This window comes from Boleophthalmus pectinirostris, unplaced genomic scaffold (genome assembly GCF_026225935.1).
Source record: "Boleophthalmus pectinirostris isolate CB_2022bp ecotype Guang Dong unplaced genomic scaffold, ASM2622593v1 HiC_scaffold_19, whole genome shotgun sequence".
NCBI lineage: Eukaryota > Metazoa > Chordata > Actinopteri > Gobiiformes > Gobiidae > Boleophthalmus > Boleophthalmus pectinirostris.
In genome coordinates, this window is record NW_026571140.1 from 42,266,847 (window position 1) to 42,289,837 (window position 22,991).

The window sequence follows — 22,991 nt, forward strand, 5'->3', positions numbered from 1 at the left end:
TTTATAAATAAGTCGTACAATCTGGTGTTTTCAAAAGACAGAGACAAAAATTAGAAAAAACAAATAATCAGTTTATCATTCGTTCACTCGTTTTTCAAAATAAAATAAAAAATAAGAAAACAAACAAACAAAAAAAAACTATTTTCTTCATTATTTGTCTCCAAAACCAAAATGAAAAAACAAACAAACAAAAAAAAACAGATAATTATTAGTTTTTTGTTTTAAATTTTGTGTTTAAATGAAAAATGAAAAAAAAAAAAAAAAAAAAAAAAAAAAACAGATAAAGGACTAAACCAGGATTAAAACAGGACTAAAACAGGACTGAACCAGGACCAAACCAGGACTGAACCGGGACTAAACCAGGACTAAAACAGGACTGAACCAGGACTGAACCAGGACTAAAACAGGACTAAACCAGGACTAAACCAGGACTAAAACAGGTCTAAACCAGGACTAAACCAGGTCTAAACCAGGACTGAACCAGGATTAAATCAGGACTGAATCAGGGCTGAACCAGGACTGAACAGGACTAAAACAGGTCTAAACCAAGACTAAACCAGGACTAAAACAGGACTGAATCAGGACTAAACCAGGACTAAACCAGGACTAAACCAGGACTGAACAGGACTAAAACAGGACTAAACCAGGACTAAACCAGGACTAAAACAGGTCTAAACCAGGACTAAACCAGGTCTAAACCAAGACTAAACCAGATCTAAATCAGGACTAAACCAGGACTAAACCAGGACTGAACCAGGACTAAAACAGGACTAAAACAGGACTAAAACAGGACTAAATCAGGACTAAACCAGGACTAAACCAGACTAAAACAGGTCTAAACCAGGACTAAACCAGGTCTAAACCAAGACTAAACCATCTAAATCAGGACTAAACCAGGACTAAACCAGGACTAAAACAGGACTAAATCAGGACTAAACCAGGTCTAAACCAGGTCTAAACCAGGACTAAACCAGGACTAAACCACAAAGTGCGAAGAGATCGAGTTTTTTATTAACTACGTCTTAAATCGAAAGTAAAACCTCTTTTACACCACACTGACGGTTCAAGGTGGATTTTTATCAGCTCCAGAATAAATGAGTGTGCTGGTCCTGCCCTCGGACGCCAACTTTATCTCTCCTTTGGACTCCAGTTTCTTTCAGAGTTGGTTTAAAAATTACATTGTTTGATTTTCTTTTTTTGCTGCTTATTTAGAATTTATTATTATCATTTCTCTTTGTTATTGTAGTTAGGGGTGTTGGGAAGGTTCCTTTTAAAATGTAATCCCCTACAGATTACAGATTACATACACCAAAATGTAGTTTGTAACATAATCCATTAAATTATTTAAGGTGAGTAACGTAATCTGAATACTTTGGATTATTTGATTTGCTGTAGAGAAGCAAAGACGAGGAAATCTTCACATAAGAAGTTATAAAAAAGATAAAAGAAAATAAAAAGCTCAGACTTTACTGAACCAAATACAAAATATTATTGATAGAAGAAGAGACACGTCCACACAGCAGGATTTAGTCCTGTTAAATCCTGTTTCAGACATAGTTTAGACCTGGTTTAGACCTGGTTTTAAACCTAGTTTTAGACCTGGTTTTAGACCTGGTTTAGACCTGGTTTAGACCTGTTTTAGATCTGTTTTAGACCTGTTTTAGACCTGGTTTAGACCTGGTTTAAACCTGGTTTAGACCTGGTTTTAGACCTGGTTTAGACCTGGTTTTAGACCTGTTTTAGACCTGGTTTTAGACCTGGTTTAGACCTGGTTTTAGACCTGGTTTAGACCTGGTTTAGACCTGGTTTTAGACCTGGTTTAGACCTGTTTTAGACCTGGTTTAGACCTGTTTAGACCTGTTTTAGACCTGTTTTAGACCTGGTTTTAGACCTGTTTTAGACCTGGTTTAGACCTGTTTTAGTCCTGGTTTAGACCTGGTTAGACCTGGTTTAGACCTGTTTTAGACCTGTTTTAGACCTGTTTTAGACCTGTTTTAGACCTGGTTTAGACCTGGTTTAGACCTGTTTTAGACCTGGTTTAGACCTGTTTTAGACCTGGTTTTAGACCTGTTTTAGACCTTTTAGACCTGGTTTAGACCTGTTTTAGACCTGTTTTAGACCTGTTTTAGACCTGGTTTGACCTGTTTGAGTCCTGGTTTAGACCTGTTTTAGACCTGGTTTAGACCTGTTTTTAGACCTGTTTTAGACCTGTTTTAGACCTGGTTTAGACCTGGTTTGAGTCCTGGTCCTGGTTTAGACCTGGTTTAGACCTGGTTTAGACCTGTTTTAGACCTGTTTTAGACCTGGTTTAGACTGGTTTAGACCTGTTTTAGACCTGTTTTAGACCTGGTTTAGACCTGGTTTAGACCTGGTTTAGACCTGGTTTAGACCTGTTTTAGACCTGTTTTAGACCTGGTTTAGACCTGTTTTAGACCTGGTTTGGACCTGGTTTTAGTCCTGGTTTAGACCTGTTTTAGACCTGGTTTGGACCTGGTTTTAGACCTGGTTTAGACCTGTTTTAGACCTGTTTTAGACCTGGTTTAGACCTGTTTTAGACCTGGTTTGGACCTGTTTTAGACCTGGTTTAGACCTGTTTTAGACCTGGTTTGGACCTGGTTTTAGTCCTGGTTTAGACCTAGTTTAGACCTGGTTTTGTGTCCGGCAGTGAGTGGAGTTACAGAAAAAAACAAAAACAAAAAAAACAACAGGAAAATCCCTCTGTGTAATCCATTTATTTCAACAAAGTAACTGTAATCCAATTACCACTCACTGAAACAGTAACTGTAACTGAATACATTTACTCATAATTTGTACTCTGATTACATAACTCTGGTACATGTAATCTGTTACTCCACCAACACTTGTCACGGTACAAACCTCACGGTACGATATTTATTGTATATTTTGTGAAGACTTAATCCAAAGAACTAAGACTTAAAAGTGTTCGAACTGTTATTTCTTCTTGTCGTCTGCACTGAAATGGAGCAAAGGATCATGGTCTATGTAGTTCCCTCTGTCTTTTTTGAGCTGTTGCTGCACCATAACTCTGAATTTAAGCAAAGACACTTGTGATTCGATATATTGTGATGGTTCACGATATTATTGTGAGAACTTTGACGATACGACATCACGATATTTTGGTTATTGTTACATCCTTAATTGTTGTACATTGTGATGTGTGAGCTGCTGTGTACAAGTCATTTCTCTTATGGATCAGTAACGTTTGTCTAAAGTTTGGCCTTCCCCCCCCCCCCCCCAGTCCCGCTCTGGTCCCAGTTTGGTCCCTGTCTGGTCCCGCTCTGGTCCCAGTCTCAGTCTTGGTCTGGTCCAGTTTGGTCCCGGTCTGGTCCCGGTCTTGTCCCGCTCTGGTCCCCGCCTGGTCTCCGTCTCAGTCCCGGTCTCAGTCCCGGTCTCAGTCTCGGTCTGGTCCCTGCCTAGTCCTGGCCTGGTCCTAGCCTGGTCCTGGTCTGGTCTCAGTCTCAGTCTCACTCTGGTCCCGGTCTGGTCTCAGTCCCGCTCTGGTCTCAGTTCCGCTCTGGTCCCGGTCTGGTCTCCGTCTCAGTCCCGGTCTCAGTCCCGGTCTCAGTCCCGGTCTCAGTCCCGGTCTGGTCCCCGCCTAGTCCTGGCCTGGTCCTGACCTGATCCTGGTCTGGTCTCAGTCTCGCTCTGGTCCCGGTCTGGTCTCAGTTCCGCTCTGGTCCCGGTCTGGTCTCAGTCTCGGTCTGGTCCTGCTCTGGTCCCAGTTTGGTCCTGGTCTGGTCTCGGTCTGGTTCTTGGTCTGGTCTCGGTCTCAGTCCCGCTCTGGTCCCAGTTTGGTCCCGGTCTGGTCTCGTTCTCAGTCTCGGTCTGGTCCCAGTTTGGTCCCGGTCTGGTCGGTCTCAGTCTCTCTGGTCCCAGTTTGGTCCCGGTCTGGTCGGTCTCAGTCTCGTCTGGTCCTGGTCCCGGTCTGGTCCCGGTCTCAGTCTCGCTCTGGTCCCAGTTTGGTCCCGGTCTGGTCTCGGTCTCAGTCCGCTCTGGTCCCAGTTTGGTCCCGGTCTGGTCTCGGTCTCAGTCTCGCTCTGGTCCCAGTTTGGTCCCGGTCTGGTCTCGGTCTCAGTCTCGCTCTGGTCCCAGTTTGGTCCCGGTCTGGTCTCGGTCTCAGTCTCGCTCTGGTCCCAGTTTGGTCCCGGTCTGGTCTCGGTCTCAGTCTCGCTCTGGTCCCAGTTTGGTCCCGGTCTGGTCTCGGTCTCAGTCCCGCTCTGGTCCCAGTTTGGTCCCGGTCTGGTCCCGGTCTCAGTCCTGCTCTGGTCAACGAATCATTATCCCTTTTTTTCATTTTGGTTTTGGAGCCAAATAATGAAGAAAACAGTTGCTTTATTCATTTTCTTATTTTTGGTTTTATTTTGAAAAACGAGTGAACGAATGACACCCGGATTTGGAACAACCAGGGCAGGACAATGACATCTCCATGGCGACAAGCAGGCGGGAAAGTTACACGGTGCGTTTTTAGTGACACAGTTAATCTTTCCCACGGCTCGTTTGTAATTCCAGTTTCACATGACCTCATCGTCCGCGCGGCTCACGTCAGCGCACAGGAATGAAGGAAATCTGAAGGAAGTCTGACGCAACCTGTGCCGCAGCCGGAACTACACGGACCACAATGCACCTGTGCACAAAACGCAACACACCAATCTGAAGAGAGGAGATCAAGAGTTACGTTTGTGTGGTTATTTTTAGCTGTTATAAAAATAGCTCGGCGTCTGCGGCTATAAAGGATTCATGGTTCACGGGAGAGGATTCCAGAAGCGCTGAGTAAGGGAAACTGCAAACAAGATCTTAAAGGTGCACTGCGTAACTTTTCCGGTGGAGTGGCCGTCAAATGCTTTTTTTCATGGAGAGGTGTTTTAATTATTATTACTGATTTATTATATTTATTGATTTATTTTTATTATTGATTTATTTATTTATTGAATAGTTTAATTTTATTTTTATATAGTTTTATTTTATTTATGTATTATAGTGCTCTTTTAAATAAATAGATTTTCACCATAGAATTTTTTTATTTTTATTTTATGAAGTACAGTAAGTGTTTTATTATTTTTATATATTTGTTTATTTATTATATTTATTGTTATATTTATTTTTATATATTGTTTTTTTTATGAATAGTTATTTAATTTTATTTTTTTTTTTATTATAGTTTTTTTATTTATTTATTTATTTATTTATTTATTTATTTATTTATTTATTTATTTATTATAGTGCTCTTTTAAATAAATAAATTTTCACCATAGAATTTTTTAAATTTTATTTTATGAAGTACAGTAAGTGTTTTAATTATTATTGATTTATTATATTTGTTATTATTTATATATGTATTGAATAGTTATATTTTATTTTTATATAGTTTTATTTTATTTATTTATTTATTTATTATGACATATTGCTCTTTTAAATAAATAAATTTTTGCCATAGAATAAGTTTTTTTTTTATTTTTATGAAGTGCAGTAAGTATTATTTTTTTTTAATAATTAATTATATTTTTTATTTTTTTTATTTTATTTTATTTATTTATTAATTTGTTCTTATTATTACAGATTTCAATAACTTACAATATAAGTGAAAACATATATTGTATTTTTGTGTTGGAGTATGTCTTGTTGTATTGTGCCTTTTCTAGAACAGTAAAATCACTCTTCTAACTTGTGATTTTTTTGGGAGGAGACACGTCTAAAGTAGGAGTAAAAAGTACGCAGCTAGAAAAGTACTCAAGAAGTTACTCAAGTAAATGTATCCGAGTACTGGTGCACTGTGAGAGGTTTTTAGCTGTTCAAAAAAATAGCTCGGCGTCTGCGGCTATAAAGGATTCATGGTTCACGGGAGAGGATTCCAGAAGCGCTGAGTAAGGGAAACTGCAAACAAGATCTTAAAGGTGCACTGCGTAACTTTTCCAGTGGAGGGGCCGTCAAATGCTTTTCTTCATGGAGAAGTGTTTTAATTATTATTACTGATTTATTATATTTATTTATTTATTTTTATTATTGATTTATTTATTTATTTATTGAATAGTTAAATTTTATTTTTATATAGTTTTATTTTATTTATTTATTTATTTATTATAGTACTCTTTTAAATAAATAGATTTTTCGCCATAGAATACGTTTTTTTTATTTTTATTTTTTTTTTATGAAGTGATTTAATTATTTTTATAGATTTATTTATATTTATTATTATTTATTTATTGAATATGTTTAATTTTATTTGTATATAGTTTTATTTTATTTATTTATTATAGTGGTCTTTTAAATAGATTTTCGCCATAGAAAAGTTTTTTTTTTTTTTTTTTTTTTTTTTATGAACTGCATTAAGTGTTTTAATTTTTATTATTGCTTTATTATTATTATTATAAAAAATGTATTGAATAGTTATATTTTATTTTTTATATAGTTTTATTTATTTATTTATTTGTTATAGTGCTCTTTTAAATAAATAGATTTTTGCCATAGAATTTTATTTATTTATTATTTAATGAAGTGCAGTAAGTGTTTTAAATACTATTATTGATTTATTATATTTTTATTATTTATTTATTGAATAGTTATATTTTATTTTTATATGTGTTAGAACTGCCCACCAGCTGCCGCGCCAGTATGGCTCATGCACTGCTGGTACTACTACTACTAATACTACTACTAATACTACTGCTACTTTGATGAACTTGTATTTAAGAAGAGATGTCAAGTATTTGTTTCTGCTTTGGACCCGTGTGCATCAGAGTAAATCACAGTCTACAAACTGAGCTTGGATGAAAGTTTTCTTTATGATTTTTAACTGTTCATAGTTGAAAGATTGAATTTTCACTGAAGCAAGTTGTTATTTTTGACTGGTTATTGGCTTGTGAAAAAACATTTAAAAGGGAGTTCAAAAGCTACAGATTATAGGCTATAGAAACATTATTTATTTAAAATTATGTTATTATTTTATATTCTGTTTGTTCTGGATTCAATGTTTAAACAAAACTATTATTAAACATTTATTTTAATAAGAAAAGGTTTAATATTACTTATCTCCAAAGAAGAGAAAACATTTTTCAAAACAAAATTTTCAATAAATATTTCATTTGGCCCACGACTTAGTCCCAGTTTTTAATTTTGGCCTCTGTGAATTTGAGATTGACACCTTTGTTTTAAAACAATAATACTAATTGTTCAGAGACACGATCACTCAGTCAACAATAAAATATCCTCATTAATGTTCACTCCTGGTCAAATCCACCTTTATTTTGTGGTTTATGAATAATGTCTACTGACTTGTGTCGCGAAGGTTTGTGACTTTTAAAATACGGGTTCCCAGAAAAAAAGTTTGGGAAACACTGGTCTAACTTAACTCGTAACTCTGTGCATGATTCCTTGGAAACTGAACTGTGGAAAGTTCCCCAAAGTATTTCGTCTTCATGTCAAAGGTGAATTAAAAAAACCCAAAAAGCCACAACACACCAAAAAAAGCCACAACAGAAATGACCGCGGGACTCTATTTTAATGCAAACGCCGCAACAAATACAAACGCCACAACACAAACGCAAATGCCGCAACACATTAAAAAGCCACAACACATAAAAAAGCCACAACGGAAGTGACTGTGGGACTCTATTTTCCAACGGACCGATCAAGCGGCAAGTGAAGAAGAAGAACTACTTGTGGCTTTTTGATGTGTTGTGGCGTTTGTATTTGTTTGTCCTGGTTTAGACCTGGTTCAGTCCTGTTTTAGTCCTGTTTAAGACCTGGTTTAGTCCTGGTTCAGTCCTGGTTCAGACCTGGTTCAGTCCTGTTTTAGTCCTGTTTTAGTCCTGGTTTAGTCCTGTTTAGTCCTGGTTCAGTCCTGTTTTAGTCCTGTTTTAGTCCTGGTTTAGTCCTGGTTCAGTCCTGTTTTAGTCCTGTTTTAGACCTGGTTTAGTCCTGGTTCAGTCCTGTTTTAGTCCTGTTTTAGTCCTGTTTTAGACCTGGTTTAGTCCTGGTTCAGACCTGGTTCAGTCCTGTTTTAGTCCTGTTTTAGACCTGGTTTAGTCCTGGTTCAGTCCTGTTTTAGTCCTGTTTTAGTCCTGTTTTAGTCCTGGTTTAGTCCTGGTTTAGTCCTGGTTCAGTCCTGTTTTAGTCCTGTTTTAGTCCTGGTTCAGTCCTGGTTCAGTCCTGTTTTAGTCCTGTTTTAGTCCTGTTTAGTTCCTGGTTTAGTCCTGGTTCAGACCTGGTTCAGTCCTGGTTTAGTCCTGTTTTAGACCTGGTTTAGTCCTGGTTCAGTCCTGGTTTAGTCCTGTTTTAGTCCTGTTTTAGTCCTGGTTCAGTCCGGCATCGCAGTTTAAGTCACGTAAACGCGAAATGGTCGTTATCCGTTTTTTTCCATTCTTCATTTAAACACAAAATCGAAAACTGAAAAAAAAAAAAAAAAAACAAATCGTTATATGTTTTTTATTTTTTTATTTTTTTAAATTTTGGTTTTGGAGACAAATAATGAAGAAAATAGTTGTTTTTTCGTTTTCTTATTTTTGGTTTTATTTTGAAAAACAAATGAATGAATGACACGTGGATTCTTTCTCTTCACTCTTAATGTTGTAAGGAATAATAAAGAATAACACAGAAAGTTGACATAAAAAGGCAATGCTAACAGGACCCATAGAAAACAGTGGGAGCGGCTAGGCTAAGCTAACCTATACAAACAAATAGGAGATGCTAATGCTAAAGCACAAACTTATCAACTCTGTATATTCAGTGTTGTGGAGTAATAGATTACAAGTACCAGAGTTAAGTAATCAGAGTACAAATTATGAGTAACTATATTCAGTTACAGTTACTGTTTCAGTGAGTGGTAATTGGATTACAGTTACTTTGTTGAAATAAATGGATTACACAGAGGGATTTTCCTGTTTTCACATTTTGGGCTAAAACCAGGACTAAAACCAGCTCTAAACCAGGTCTAAACCTGGACTAAACCAGGTCTAAACCAGGTCTAAAACCAGGTCTAAACCAGGACTAAAACCAGGTCTAAACCAGGTCTAAAACCAGGTCTAAACCAGGACTAAAACCAGGTCTAAACCTGGACTAAACCAGGTCTAAACCAGGTCTAAAACCAGGTCTAAACCAGCTCTAAACCAGGTCTAAACCTGGACTAAACCAGGTCTAAACCAGGTCTAAAACCAGGTCTAAACCAGGACTAAAACCAGGTCTAAACTAGATCTAAACCAGGACTAAAACCAGGTCTAAACCAGGACTAAAACCAGGTCTCTAAAACTAGATCTAAACCAGGACTAAAACCAGGTCTAAACCAGGACTAAAACCAGGTCTAAACTAGATCTAAACCAGGACTAAAACCAGGTCTAAACCAGGTCTAAACCTGGACTAAACCAGGTCTAAACCAGGTCTAAACCAGGACTAAAACCAGGTCTAAACCAGGTCTAAACCAGGACTAAAACCAGGTCTAAACCAGGTCTAAACCAAGACTAAAACCAGGTCTAAACTAGATCTAAACCAGGTCTAAACCAGGTCTAAACTAGATCTAAACCAGGACTAAACCAGGCCTAAAACCAGGTCTAAACCAGAACTAAACGAGGACTAAAACCAGGTCTAAACTAGATCTAAACCAGGTCTAAGCCAGGTCTAAACCAGGACTAAAACCAGGTCTAAACCAGGACTAAACCAGACCTAAAACCAGGTCTAAACCAGGACTAAAACCAGGTCTAAACTAGATCTAAACCAGGACTAAACCAGGACTAAAACCAGGTCTAAACTAGATCTAAACCAGGACTAAACCAGGACTAAAACCAGGTCTAAACTAGATCTAAACTAGATCTAAACCAGGTCTAAACTAGATCTAAACTGGATCTAAACCAGGTGTAATACCAGGACTAAACCAGGACTAAAACCAGGTCTAAACTAGGTCTAAACCAGGTCTAAACCAGGTCTAAACCAGGGCTAAAACAGGATTTAACAGAACTAAACCAGGACTAAACTAGATCTAAACCAAGTCTAAACCAGGTGTAAAACAGGATTTAACAGGACTAAATCCTGCTGTGTGGACGTGTCTCTTCTTCTATCAATAATATTTTTAATTTGGTTCAGTAAAATCTGGGCTTTTTATTTTCTTTTAGCAGATAAAACATCTTATGTTACAATATCCTCGTCTGTGCTTCTCTACAGCAAATCAAGTAATCCAAAGTATTCAGATTACATTACTCACTTTAAGTAATTTAATGGATTACATTACAAACTACATTCTGGGGGATGTAATCTGTAATCTGTAGGGGATTACATTTTAAAAGTAAACTTCCCAACACTGCGTATATTTCATATAAAACAAGGGTTTGCTTGAAGCGCTTGGGCGGTGGTACTCGCCTCCTATGGCTGAACAGTCAATAGAATAATTTTGGCAACTTGTCATTGCGAAATAAACAGGAGCGAAGTTAAAAACAAACCTGCCGTAAAACACATGTATCTCTTGTGTTTACCAATGCTTCCGGGAGTGTTGGGAAGGTGACTTTTAAAATGTAATCCCCTACAGATTACAGATTACATCCCCCAAAATGTAGTTTGTAACGTAATCCATTAAATTACTTAAAATGAGTAACGTAATCTGAATACTTTGGATTACTTGATTTGCTGTAGAGAAGCAAAGACGAGGATACTTAACAGCATTAAAAATATTATTGATAAAGGAGGAGGAGACACGGCCCACGCAGCATGATTTAGTCCTGTTAAATCCTGGTTTAGTCCTGCTTTAGTCCTGTTTAGAAGTTTCCTGACCTAGTTTAGTCCTGGTTAGTCCTGGTTTAGACTAGATCTGTTTAGTTTAGTCTAGATCTAGTTTAGACCTGGTTTTAGTCCTGTTTAGACCTGGTTTAGACCTAGTTTAGATCTAGTTTAGATTTAGTTTAGACCTGGTTTAGTCCTGGTTTAGATCTTGTTTAGACCTGGTTTAGATCTATCTTAGACCTGGTTTTAGTCCTGGTTTAGATCTTGTTTAGACCTGGTTTAGACCTGGTTTTAGTCCTGATTTACTCTTGGTTTAGACGTGGTTTTAGTCCTGGTTTAGATCTAGTTTTAGTCCTGATTTAGTCTTGGTTTGGACCTGGTTTAGTTTCCAGCAATGAGTGTAATTACCAAAAAAAAAAAAAAAATAATAATAATAATTTAAAATAAAAATAACGTGAAAACAGGAAAATCCCGCCGTGTAATCCATTTATTTCAACAAAGTAACTGTAATCCAATTACCACTCACTGAAACAGTAACTGTAACTGAATACAGTTACTCATAATTTGTACTCTGATTACATAACTCTGGTACATGTAATCTGTTACTCCCCAACACTGGCGGTAACACAGCCCGCTAATTGGCGGTTCAGGTCACGTGACCGAAGGTGCCGAGCGTCATTCATGAAGGGCACGTAGAGCAGAAGTGGAACTATTTAGTAAGGTTTTGTCCGTTGGGAAAAAATAAATACAAATCTGAATCGCTCCTAACCGTTAGAATCCCGAGCTTATTTGCTTCTTCTTCTTCTTTTTTATTTTATTATTATTTTTTTTGTTATTTGACTGGAGCCGAAACGCTATGGATGGCGTCATGACGTCACACTCACTTAGTCCTCTTTTTATACAGTCTATGTCTGAACTAATAGAACAAAATCAATACTTTCAATCAGTCCAACAGTTCTCCTGCAAAAAGGCCACTTCAATATCCAACATCTACAGAGACTTGGATAAATCTTCTCCTCGTCCCTCAGTTCAGTCACTGATGCTTCGCTCATTTCACTTAGTTTCTGTTATTAGGTTTGATTTACTGTCGTATGTTAAGTTATGTCTACATTCTTTTTTTTTTTCTTCTAAGTTTCCTTTGGTGTATTTTGTTTCCAGTTAATCTGAATGTCTGCTTTATGTGTGTGTAGTGTATATTACTGTATATATGTATAATAATTCAATAAAAAAAACAAAAAAAAAAACACAGTCTATGTCTGAATCTCATCTGCATTTTACTATATTGTATCTCCGTTTATATATGTTGCTTTATCATGTTGTTGTGTTATTGTAAAAAATAAATAAAATACAGTCTATTTCTGTGTTACAACAATTTCTTTAAGAAGTTAGTAAAAATGTAAATGAGTACTACCCAACTTTGTAAATATAAAAATAAAACCACTTGTTTTTTTCAAGTAAACTCTTGGTTGATTCCACTGCTTGGTCTCACCCTGTTGTACAAGACTGTTGACAGGAAGTGAGGGACCCACCGCCCGCCTCTGTCCAATCAAGTCTGTGCCTGTCTCCACCACACGCAGTCCACATTTAGTAAACATTAACTACACACATCGATGAGACCTACTTTAGTCGTACTTAAGTTCTACTTATGTCCAACTTAAGTCCTACTCTCTCTCTCTGACCGTCCTGAGAAAACAACTGAACAAGTAAGTTGTCCCATTTGTATTGACATGACCTTGGTTTAGACCTGGTTCTGTTTTTGTTTCATTTTGTTCTGGTTTGGTTCTGGTTTAACCTTGGTTTAGTCTTAGTTTTGTTCTGGTTTAGTCTTAGTTTTGTTCTGGTTTATTCTTGGTTTTGTTCTGGTTTATTCTTGGTTTTGTTCTGGTTTATTCTTGGTTTAGTTCTGGTTTAGTTTTGTTTAGTCCTGGTTTTGTTGGAGACACGTTATGTAACTGCATCAAATCATGTGTTAACAATTAGACCAGAGCCTTTGGAACCAAATAGTTAAAATCTCAAATAAAAACATGGTGGAAATGTTGCTTTTCTTTCGTGACTTTCTTTGCTTGTCTCATTTTGCGTGTGGTACTCACATTAGTTTGGGAAGTGTCTCTGGTACCTCAGTGTATTTATAAAACAGCTCTGTGACTCACAGAGTGAAACAGGGCAGAGTCTCCTGTGTCTGCGGTGTATCGGAAGTCAACAAGCTTATCTTGATGTGATGATCAAAATGAAAACACAATGTTTTTCTCCAGTGCAGCATTCTTTCACACTGAGGCCAGAGGGTTCAAAAACACACTGCAGCACATCACCACCAGGGCCTAGTCTGGTCTGTGAAGCCCATATACAAGACAGAGATGTCCAAATGTGGTGTGTGGGCCAAATTCATCACTTGAAGCTGGTGGAGCTGAGCCATCAGATGCAGAGATTTGTAGGTTATCTATTTAAATTCAATTGTGCATTAATGGTTCATATTGGAGAGGAGGCTCTCTTTTGTCTCCTTTAAGTCCAATAAAAAACTTTAGTCAAATATCTTCTCTGCTCTGTTTGCATCTGAACCCCGAGTTTGCCCCTTGGGTAATGTGGAGATTTCGGCCCACGGGGAAAGAAGTTTTGAACTTACTACTGTTACATGTAGGGAACATGGAGGGAACATACACACACACACACACACACACACACATATATATATGTATATATATATGGAACAGAACACATATAGGGAACATACTACTGTTATAGGGAGCACAAAATGTCCCAACAAAAGAATGTTCAGTTATCTCATATGTGCTTCTAAATGTTGCCATTCTAATGTGTTTGCAGGTTCTGATTTGAGCAGCCATGTCGGGGTCCGCAGACCGCCTGTTGAGGCTCATCTATGACTGGATCCAGGAGGCGAGGGACTGCAGCTCTAACATGAGAGCTCTGGCGCAAAAGCTGGAGTCCCTGAGGAAGGACTGCAACGTGTGGGACACAGTGGGCAGTACTGTGACTGTGGTGGGGTCAGCGGTAGCTGCTGTAGGCGCCTTGTTCACTGGGGGAGCCTCTCTGGCTCTGTGGGGAGCAGTGGGAGGAACTGTGGGAGCGGGCGTCAGCCTCGTCACCAACATCACTGAGAGCTTCAAGTCCAGCAAGGAACTGAAGAAAATTGAGAAAATAGACAAGAAATGCAGTGAGCTCGCTGACAAAATAAAAAAACAGTTTGATGAGTTGAGAAAGGAGTGTCCATCCAGCAGTGCTGATAAACAGGACCAGTATGTGGTGAATGAAATTCTGAAAGCCATGTCCCGGAGAAGCAAACCGAACAGTGACATAGACATAGAAGATCTGGTGGATTTGATGCAACATTTAATGAAGAATCCATGGGTCAAGAACATCACCAAACGCCTGTCCACCTCACTGGTCTGTGAGGTCCTAGAAGTCCTGACTGTCTTCTCTCTTCGGCTGGAGGGGAAAATACTGGCTGGAGCTGCCTCAAAAGGAGGACAGCAGATCGGCAAAGCTGTGGTTGGACGAGGGGCCTCCAAGGTGAGTACATCTTTATAATATTATTATGAAGTCTCTGCAGCATCTGTATGAAGCAGGTTTCTTTCTGTGCCTGCTCAGTTTCTTGGTGGTGTGGTGGGGCTGGTCTTTTCTCTTCCTGAAGCCATAGACAACTGGACAGAGGCTATCAAAAATAAACATGAGACTAAAGCCAGCAAATCCCTGAGAGACACAGCTAAGCAGATCGACGAGGCTGTAAGGAACCTGTCCAACAATCTCTCTCAGATCCAGTGAGTACCTCAGACAACCTTTGACTCTTTGTTGCAGGACTTTACCAGTCTGATTCCACTGATAACTACAGCTGTCTGCATTAAAACCTACCAAAGATTTACTAAGCCTTTGTTTTTCTTTGACACAACCAACATAACACCCCCCTCTGAAATCAGGGAGGAAGCACTGAGCCTGTGGCACACCGCAGGTTCCCTTAGAACATGACAAATGGCTTTGGTTTACATTTAGATGTGGACACTGATTCTAAAGACCACAGAGCTGGAGTTGTTATTCTGTTTGCTGTTGCAAACAAGACTCCAGAGTTAGAGTTACGGGCCAATCATTAGCTCCCTTATCAAGAAGGATCATCTGAAAAAAGCCCATCTCCAGGCCAGACGATGGTGCAGTTCTCCACGGCCATCGCTGAGTCCATCCTCACCTCCTCCATTCACAAACAGGTCCTAGTTTGTGAGTTTTATTCACTGACCATGGCAATCAAAGTTCTGTAATATGAGTAAATCTCTTAAAAGTAGATTTAGCACAATATGAATATTTAATACTGCTATTTCTCTCCTCTTTAGGAAAATGATTCAGGAGGCTGCAACAACTCACTGCCCCACAAGTGAAGAAGATGATGAACATGAAGAAGATGAAGAAGATGAAGAAGATGAGGAGGATGAAGAAGATGAGGAGGATGAAGAAGATGAGGAGGATGAAGAAGATGAAGAAGATAAATATGGAGAAGATGAAGAAAGTGAAGAAAATGAAGAAGATGGAAAAGATGACGAAACTGAAGAAAGTGAAGAAGATGAGGAGGATGAAGAAGATGAGGAGGATGAAGAAGATGAGGAGGATGAAGAAGATGATGAAAATGAGATGAGGATGGCGCTGCTCAATGTTCGCTCTCTTAATAAATTCATTAGGACTAGAAATGGCAGCCACCTGAGCGGTCTGATTCTGAACAACGCCCTGGATGTGTTGTTCATCACAGAGACCTGGTTACCGCTGAGAACCGTCTCCAACGCTGAACTTCAGTCTGCACTTCAGTCCCTTCTGCCCCCAAATTACAGTTATTTGAACGATCCCCGTTTCTACAGCCGTGGAGGAGGTCTGATACTCATCTTCTCCAATGAGTTTGAATGTGAACAGACATATTTTGACTTCTTTTTCTTTTTTGAGTACATAGCTGCACGTTTAAACCATCCATCGTCTCATGAGACAATCCTACTCCTGAATATCTATCGCCCTCCTTCCAGACCGGTAGAACAGTTCCTTGAGGAGTTGGAAGTTCTTTTGCAAAACGCTTTTGATAATTACAGACATGTCATAATCGCGGGTGATTTCAATATTTGGGTTGATGAACCAAACAGACATTCAAAAAGGTTTTTCAAGCTCTTGGACCGGTTCGGCCTGGTTCAGCACGTGAACGAGAGCACTCACATACGAGGGCACACACTGGACCTGGTCTTGGCCCGTTCCAGTGTTGGAATCAACGTCTCGTCTGTGGAACCCACCAGGTTTTCAGACCACAGCACAGTGTTCTTCACCCCCAAAGGGTTGCCTCCGAAGAGAAAGAAGAAAAGTAAAAAGAAAAAGAAACTCAGAAGGGAAAGGAGATAGATTGATTTATCGAGTTCTACAATTTCAGGACAGGGTATTGAATGAAGTCAATTTACATCCGACGCGTCTGTATATTAGAAAGCTTTATGCTGCTACACATTCATTGTCGATTGGATGAATTCCATTTAGAACTATACAAGAGGGGCCCCACAGGCATGTACTTGATATTTGGAAGTAGAGGAAAACTACACAGGCACAGGGAGAACATGCAAACTCCACACAGAAAGGCCCTGCGCTGCCCTAGAATCAAACCTTCTTGTTTTGAGGCGAGAGCATTAACCACTCTGCCACTGTGCCACAGCAACAATGGGACTTTCCCTTCAGAAGTTGTTCTTCATAAAGTTGATTTTTAATGTGGAGAGAAAATTCAGTTTGTGGACTGGACAAAAGTTAGTGTGAGAGAATTTCTATGTTATTTTAAGTGTTATGAATCATTTAACGACATAATCATTTGTGTGTGTGTGAATAAAGTTATCAATAATTGTTTTTTGGGTTTTTCCATATATGCAATCATATGACCTAGTTAAGGAGTTCCTGACTCATTAACCTAACCTATTTATCTTCCATGAGAAAAGCAGCTAAGGGCTTTCCCCATCATGTGTTCAACGTAAGTCATGACCTGATTGTTTATCACCTGGAACATGTAATCAAGTGTGAAATGGGGGGGCGGTTTAGACTAAAAGATTGTTAGTATGTGATCATGTAAACACCGTGTGATATGATGTCATGTATTGTACCTTATCTGTGTCATAATTTTGAATAAATGAGTGTTCGGAGAGTTGTTGGGCAGAGTCGGCCAGAGCGTAGCCAGGGGCAGGCAGTCCTCAACTCTCCTGGCACAAGTATTAATTAACCGTCTCGTTTTTGGTGTGTCTTTATTAATGTATTTTGATGTCCTTTGGGTAGAATTCCCTGACAGTTAGTTTGGTTGAAGACGTTTCTCAGCTCATCCAAGCTGCTTCTTCAGTTCTGGTCAGATGCCGGTGGACGCTTTCTTATATCTGCAGGGAGGAACTAACTAACTGAAACTAACACACACTTGTTTACAGTTTCTGTTAGTTAGTTGGGCCTGTTGACCAGTACAGGATGTGGGGTATAATTACCAGAACAATTCAGGTCCATAATGGAGCTTCTACACCTCTGAACCTGACCTGACTACACCTGTTGTTCTCTTGTTTGTTTTGAATTAGCTTTGAGGATGGAGTTGTAAATAGGAGACAGACGGTGTCTGAGTCCTCCATTTCTGTTTGGAGAAGGATTCTCTTTTTTAAGAAAAATGGCTTCTTCTTTTAAGAAAGAGAATCCTTCTCTAAACAGCAGATATAAGGAAGTGTCCACCAGCATTCTGAAACCAGTTTGATGAGCTGCGAAACGTCTTCAACCAAACTAACTTTTGTCCAGTCGACAAACTGAATTTTCTCCTCATGAATTCTACCTGGACGACTGAAGGATTCTTCACACATCTTGATTTTTTACGTCATTTTTTAATATTTATCTTCACATTGGTCATTCTCCAATCTCCTGATGTGATGCACTGTGTTTGCTCAACTGTAATGTTTTTAGCCACTTATTTTGAAAGGGCATCAGTAGTTTATTTTGACGCCACATGCTTATTTCCTGTCCGTCCTGCTGGAGACGCTCCTCGTTGACACTGAAACATTAGAACTGACTGAAATGATGGTCTCAAATACTGATGGTTCACAACTTTTATTACAGGACTTGTTTGTGAACACACCGGAAGAGCTACAAAAAAAAAAAAAAAAAAAAGAAAAAAAAAAAAGAATAAAACACTTAGTTCTAACAGTGAGTACTTTTTACTCTTGGACCTGTGGACTCACTTTGTCACTGCGTCCAACAGATCAGTGTGTGGAGGCAAAACAACTTTCTCCAGCTAAACTCTGACAAGACTGAAGTCATAGTGTTTGGGTCCACAGAAAGAAAGGGACAGTGTCAGCATCACCTCCAGTCTCTCTCTCTAAAACCTTCAAATCAGGCAAGAAATCTCGGGGTAATAATGGACTCAGACTTGAACTTTAACAGCCACATCAAATCAATAACATCTGCAGACTTTTATCATCTAAAAAACAGCAAAAATCTAAGGTTTAAACTGTCTAAATAAGACTTGGAGACACTTATCCATGCGTTTGTCTCCAGTAGGTTAGATACTGTAATGTTCTGCTCACTGGTCTCTCCAAACGAGCTGTGAGACGCTGCAGAACATCCAGAACATCCAGAACATCCAGAACATCCAGAACATCCAGAACACTGCAGCTCGGGTCCTGACTCGAACTAGGAAGTACGAGCACATAAGTCCTGTGCTCAGGTCTCTGCACTGGCTCCTGTGGCTCAGAGACTTTAAAGAACCATCTCGCAGTTTGAGGAGCTCAGGGACCAGACTCCTGCTGGTGCCCAGAGTCACGACTAGACATGGCCAGTCAGAGTTTCAGATTCACACACCTAAAACCTGGAACAGTCTTCCTGAAGATGTGAGACAGACTCTACTTTGACTCTGTTTAAATCCAGGCTCAAAATGATTCTGTTTTACTGTGCATATAACTGAAAGGTTTTTATTCGGCACTCTTCACTCCAATTTATGTAATTAATGTCTCTCTCTCTTTTATTTTTTTAGTTTTAATCTTTAATTTTATGATGATTATTTGTGTTTTGATTTGTTTTTATTGTGATTTTAATATTTTCTTATTCTGTAAAGCACTTTGAATTACTTTGTGTGCAAATTGTGCTCTACAAATAAACTTGTCTTGCCTTTCACAATTTAATCATTTATTGCCCTTCTGACGATCTCTTATCTGAGTGATCAACAATTACTATTTATCTCAACAAATCTCATAAAGCCTGAACTTTGGCATTTATCTATATTGAACAATGAAATTACACATTAAAATGATGTTGTCACGCTGCACGTTGCTTAAGCGAAGAGCACTGGCGCCATCTGCTGGACAAAATTATAACGCACTTAGCTCAAACTATGAAAAACAGAAAACATTTAAAAAGCAAAGCATTTCCAGTATTATTCTACACGAACCTTTATCCCTCATCAACCAGGTGCTAAGCGGGGATTGAATCATGTATTAACTTAATTAATTCTGAACTACTTATAGATTAAATCAAACAGAAAAATCTCTGTTGCGCTATTTGTCTGAGAGGTAAACATCCGCTTTCTCGTGACAGCTTCCTGTTGTAAAGCGGCATTTCAAAATAAAAGCCTGAACTATATTTTTTTTGCAAGAAACGCATTACAATACTTATAAACAAAACTAGCAGAAGTGCAGAAAATATTTGAGATCATTTATACTGGTGCCGATGTTAATGGAAGTCCAATAAAGTCCAGTAAAAGTCTAATAAAAGTCCAATAAAAATCCAGTAAAAGTCTAATAAAAGTCCAATAAAAATCCAGTAAAAGTCCAGTAAAAGTCTAATAAAAGTCCAATAAAAATCCAGTAAAAGTCCAGTAAAACCCCAATACAAGTTCAATAAAAGTCCAATAAAAGTTTAATAAAAGTCCAGTAAAAGTCCAATAAAAGTCCAACAAAAGTCCAGTAAAAGTATAATAAAAGTCCAACAAAAGTCCAGTATAAGTCCAATAAAAGTCCAATAAAAGTTCAATAAAAATCCAGTAAAAGTCCAATAAAAGTTCAATAAAAGTCCAACAAAAGTCCAGTATAAGTCCAATAAAAGTCCAATAAAAGTCCAATAAAAGTCCAAAAAGTTCAATAAAAATCCAGTAAAAGTCCAATAAAATCCAACAAAAAGTCCAGTAAAGTCAATAAAAGTCCAGTAAAAGTCCAATAAAAGTCCAATCCAACAAAAGTCCAAAAGTTCAAAAGTCCAGTAAAAGTTCAATAAAAGTCCAGTAAAAGTCCAATAAAAGTCCAGTAAAAGTTCAATAAAAGTCCAATAAAAGTCCTGTACGTCTTTTCCTCCGGCCGGTTCTTGTTGCCTCCTGTTTAAGTGTAAATTGTGTAGCGAAGAAGAAACCATCTGCCGTCTCTTTTATTACTGTAAATACTCTTGGTCTTTTGGTCTTTGGTCAAATTTAGAAACACTTATCCAAGAAAAAACATTCGTCAGATTCATTTGTTCTGCTCAAGTGTAATAACCCATTTCCATCATAAACAATATCAAACTGAATATTTAGTAAACCCCTTCATTCTGTTGGGAAAATTTCACTTCCATAAATCCAAATTCTCCAATTCCAGACTCCTTTTCAAAATCATTATTCTAGAAATTAAAAATTATCTTCAAACACTGAAACTATTTCTAACATAAAATCTCTTAAAACACTTAAAATTACAGAAGAATTAGGATTTTATTTTTAACCAATTTCTCAGTTTCTTGTATTGATTTTTTATTTTTTTTGTACGCATTACCTGCCTCAGTTTAAGTTTTGTTTTTGATTTGTGTCAATTTTGTTTTTGATTCGTTTTGGCTTTGAATTATCTATGTAAGAATGTGTTTATGTGTATGTGTCTTTTTATGTTTCTGTAATAAGAATTCAATTTTTAAAAAAAGGGTGTATTGTGAGTTTGAGACACTAGAGGTCGCTATTGGCCTATCGTTTTTGTGACTCCCAGTTGGCTCGGCTCTTGGGTATTTGTATTTTTTTTAATTTATCTTAGTCCCTTTAGAGTTAGTGTTGAGTTGTTGTCCTTTGTAACTCTTTTTGGTTGTTGTACTTTTTTACATTTACTTTATAAAGCCACTTAAATGACATCATCATCTTGTTTGTGTCCTTAGCGCTGGTTTGTAACAAGAGTGCACTGTGTAACTTTTTGGTTGTTCTGCTTGTTTCCATGGATACGTCATTGCTCTGCCTGGAATGTTCCACAGTGCGACTTTAAACAGCTCGACTTTAAATTTATTCAGTTACAGGTGTTTTTATGGCTCAAAAATACTTAGAAAAGCGTTTCCACCAGAAAAGTTACACAAAGCACATTTAACTTTATTATTATCATTATTTTTTTTATTATTAGTCGTAGTCGTTTTAAATATTTTAAGATGAATTAATCTTAAAATACGTAAGATGCCCCTGGACAAACGGCTTTCTATCATAGACACTCCTGCTCACCTACTGCACCAGAGGGACAGATAATACTCCCTACAACTGTACAACTCACCCTTATGTAACAGATAATACTCCCTACAACTGTACAACTCACCCTTATGTGACAGATAATACTCCCTACAACTGTACAACAACTCACCCTTATGTGACAGATAATACTCCCTACAACTGTACAACTCACCCTTATGTGACAGATAATACTCCCTACAACTGTACAACAACTAAACCTTATGTAACAGATAATACTCCCTACAACTGTACAACAACTCAACCTTATGTAATAGATAATACTCCCTACAACTGTACAACAACGCACCCTTATGTGACAGATAATACTCCCTACAACTGTACAACTCACCCTTATGTGACAGATAATACTCCCTACAACTGTACAACAACTAAACCTTATGAAACAGATAATACTCCCTACAACTGTACAACAACTAAACCTTATGTAACAGATAATACTCCCTACAACTGTACAACTCACCCTTATGTGACAGATAATACTCCCTACAACTGTACATCGACTAAACCTTATATAACAGATAATACTCCCTACAACTGTACAACTTATCCTTATGGAACAGATAATACTCCCTACAACTGTACAACAACGCACCCTTATGTGACAGATAATACTCCCTACAACTGTACAACAACTCAGCTTTATGTGACAGATAATACTCCCTACAACTGTACAACTCAGCCTTATATGAGATAATACTCCCTACAACTGTACAACTCAGCCTTATATGAGATAATACTCCCTACAACTGTACAACAACTCACCCTTATGTAACAGATAATACTCCCTACAACTGCACTACAACTCACCCTTATGTGACAGATAATACTCCCTACAACTGTACAACTCACCCTTATGTGACAGATAATACTCCCTACAACTGTACAACTGACCCTTATGTAACAGATAATACTCCCTACAACTGTACAACTGACCCTTATGTAACAGATAATACTCCCTACAACTGTACAACAACTCACTCTTATGTAACAGATAATACTCCCTACAACTGTACAACTGACCCTTATGTAACAGATAATACTCCCTACAACTGTACAACTGACCCTTATGTAACAGATAATACTCCCTACAACTGCACTAACTCACTCTCATTTGTGTCCAAATAATTTCCCTTGTGGATCAATAAATTTTGTCAAAGTCTAAGTACTCGATGCTGTTACTTGAGTAAAAGTAAAGATACTAAAACAACTAAAATACTCCAGTAAAAGTCACGAAAAAGTTCCACAATGCACCTTTAAATATTGAAAACACAAATAAATGAAACACACAAAAAAATTCTGTAAATCTTTAATTCACAATTTTTTTCCCATTAACACCAGCCCCCAAGTGCAAAAACATTTTACATTCTCTTTTTGTACAGAAAAATAATCTCTCACAATAATATTTACACGCAGTTTTTAAAGATGCACTACGTAACTTTTCTGCTGGACGGTCGGGTCGTGGGGCGAGGAGGAGCTCGGGGTAGAGCCGCTGCCCCTCCACGTCGAGAGGAGCAGCCTGAGGTGAACGGTTATTGTTTTTTCCTGGAAAGTTCCGCAGTATGGCATTAAACGTATCCACCTCCACCAGACCAGACCAGGGGAGTTACAGGTCAGATCTGTGGAGAGGAGACCCTGTTTTAAGTAAGACTGCATGTTTTACGCTGCATCTTTGAGCAATAAAAACGTTAAGAAATTAAAAATGAGTAAAATGCCGTATTGTGGAACATTCCAGGGAAAGTTGTGACGGCTCCATGGAGGCAAGTACTTGGTAAAACCCGCCAGAAAA

The 22,991-nt window shown here is 38.1% G+C and overlaps 1 protein-coding gene across 2 annotated transcripts; it reads left to right on the top strand.

Annotated features, from left to right (window-relative positions):
* The first annotated feature begins 12,270 nt into the window (after positions 1-12,270).
* LOC129409270 (protein slender lobes-like) lies at positions 12,271-16,939 on the top strand. 2 transcript variants are annotated; one of them, XM_055154919.1, is made up of 4 exons: positions 12,271-12,422; positions 13,540-14,244; positions 14,323-14,492; positions 15,054-16,939. In XM_055154919.1, exons 2-4 carry the CDS (start codon positions 13,558-13,560, stop codon positions 16,090-16,092), a joined length of 1,896 nt encoding a protein of 631 aa, XP_055010894.1. In that variant the 5' UTR covers positions 12,271-12,422; positions 13,540-13,557; the 3' UTR covers positions 16,093-16,939. The 2 variants fall into 2 exon arrangements, with proteins under 2 accessions (XP_055010894.1, XP_055010895.1); XM_055154920.1 differs by lacking the exon at positions 12,271-12,422 and adding an exon at positions 13,127-13,147.
* Positions 16,940-22,991: the final 6,052 nt, after the last annotated feature.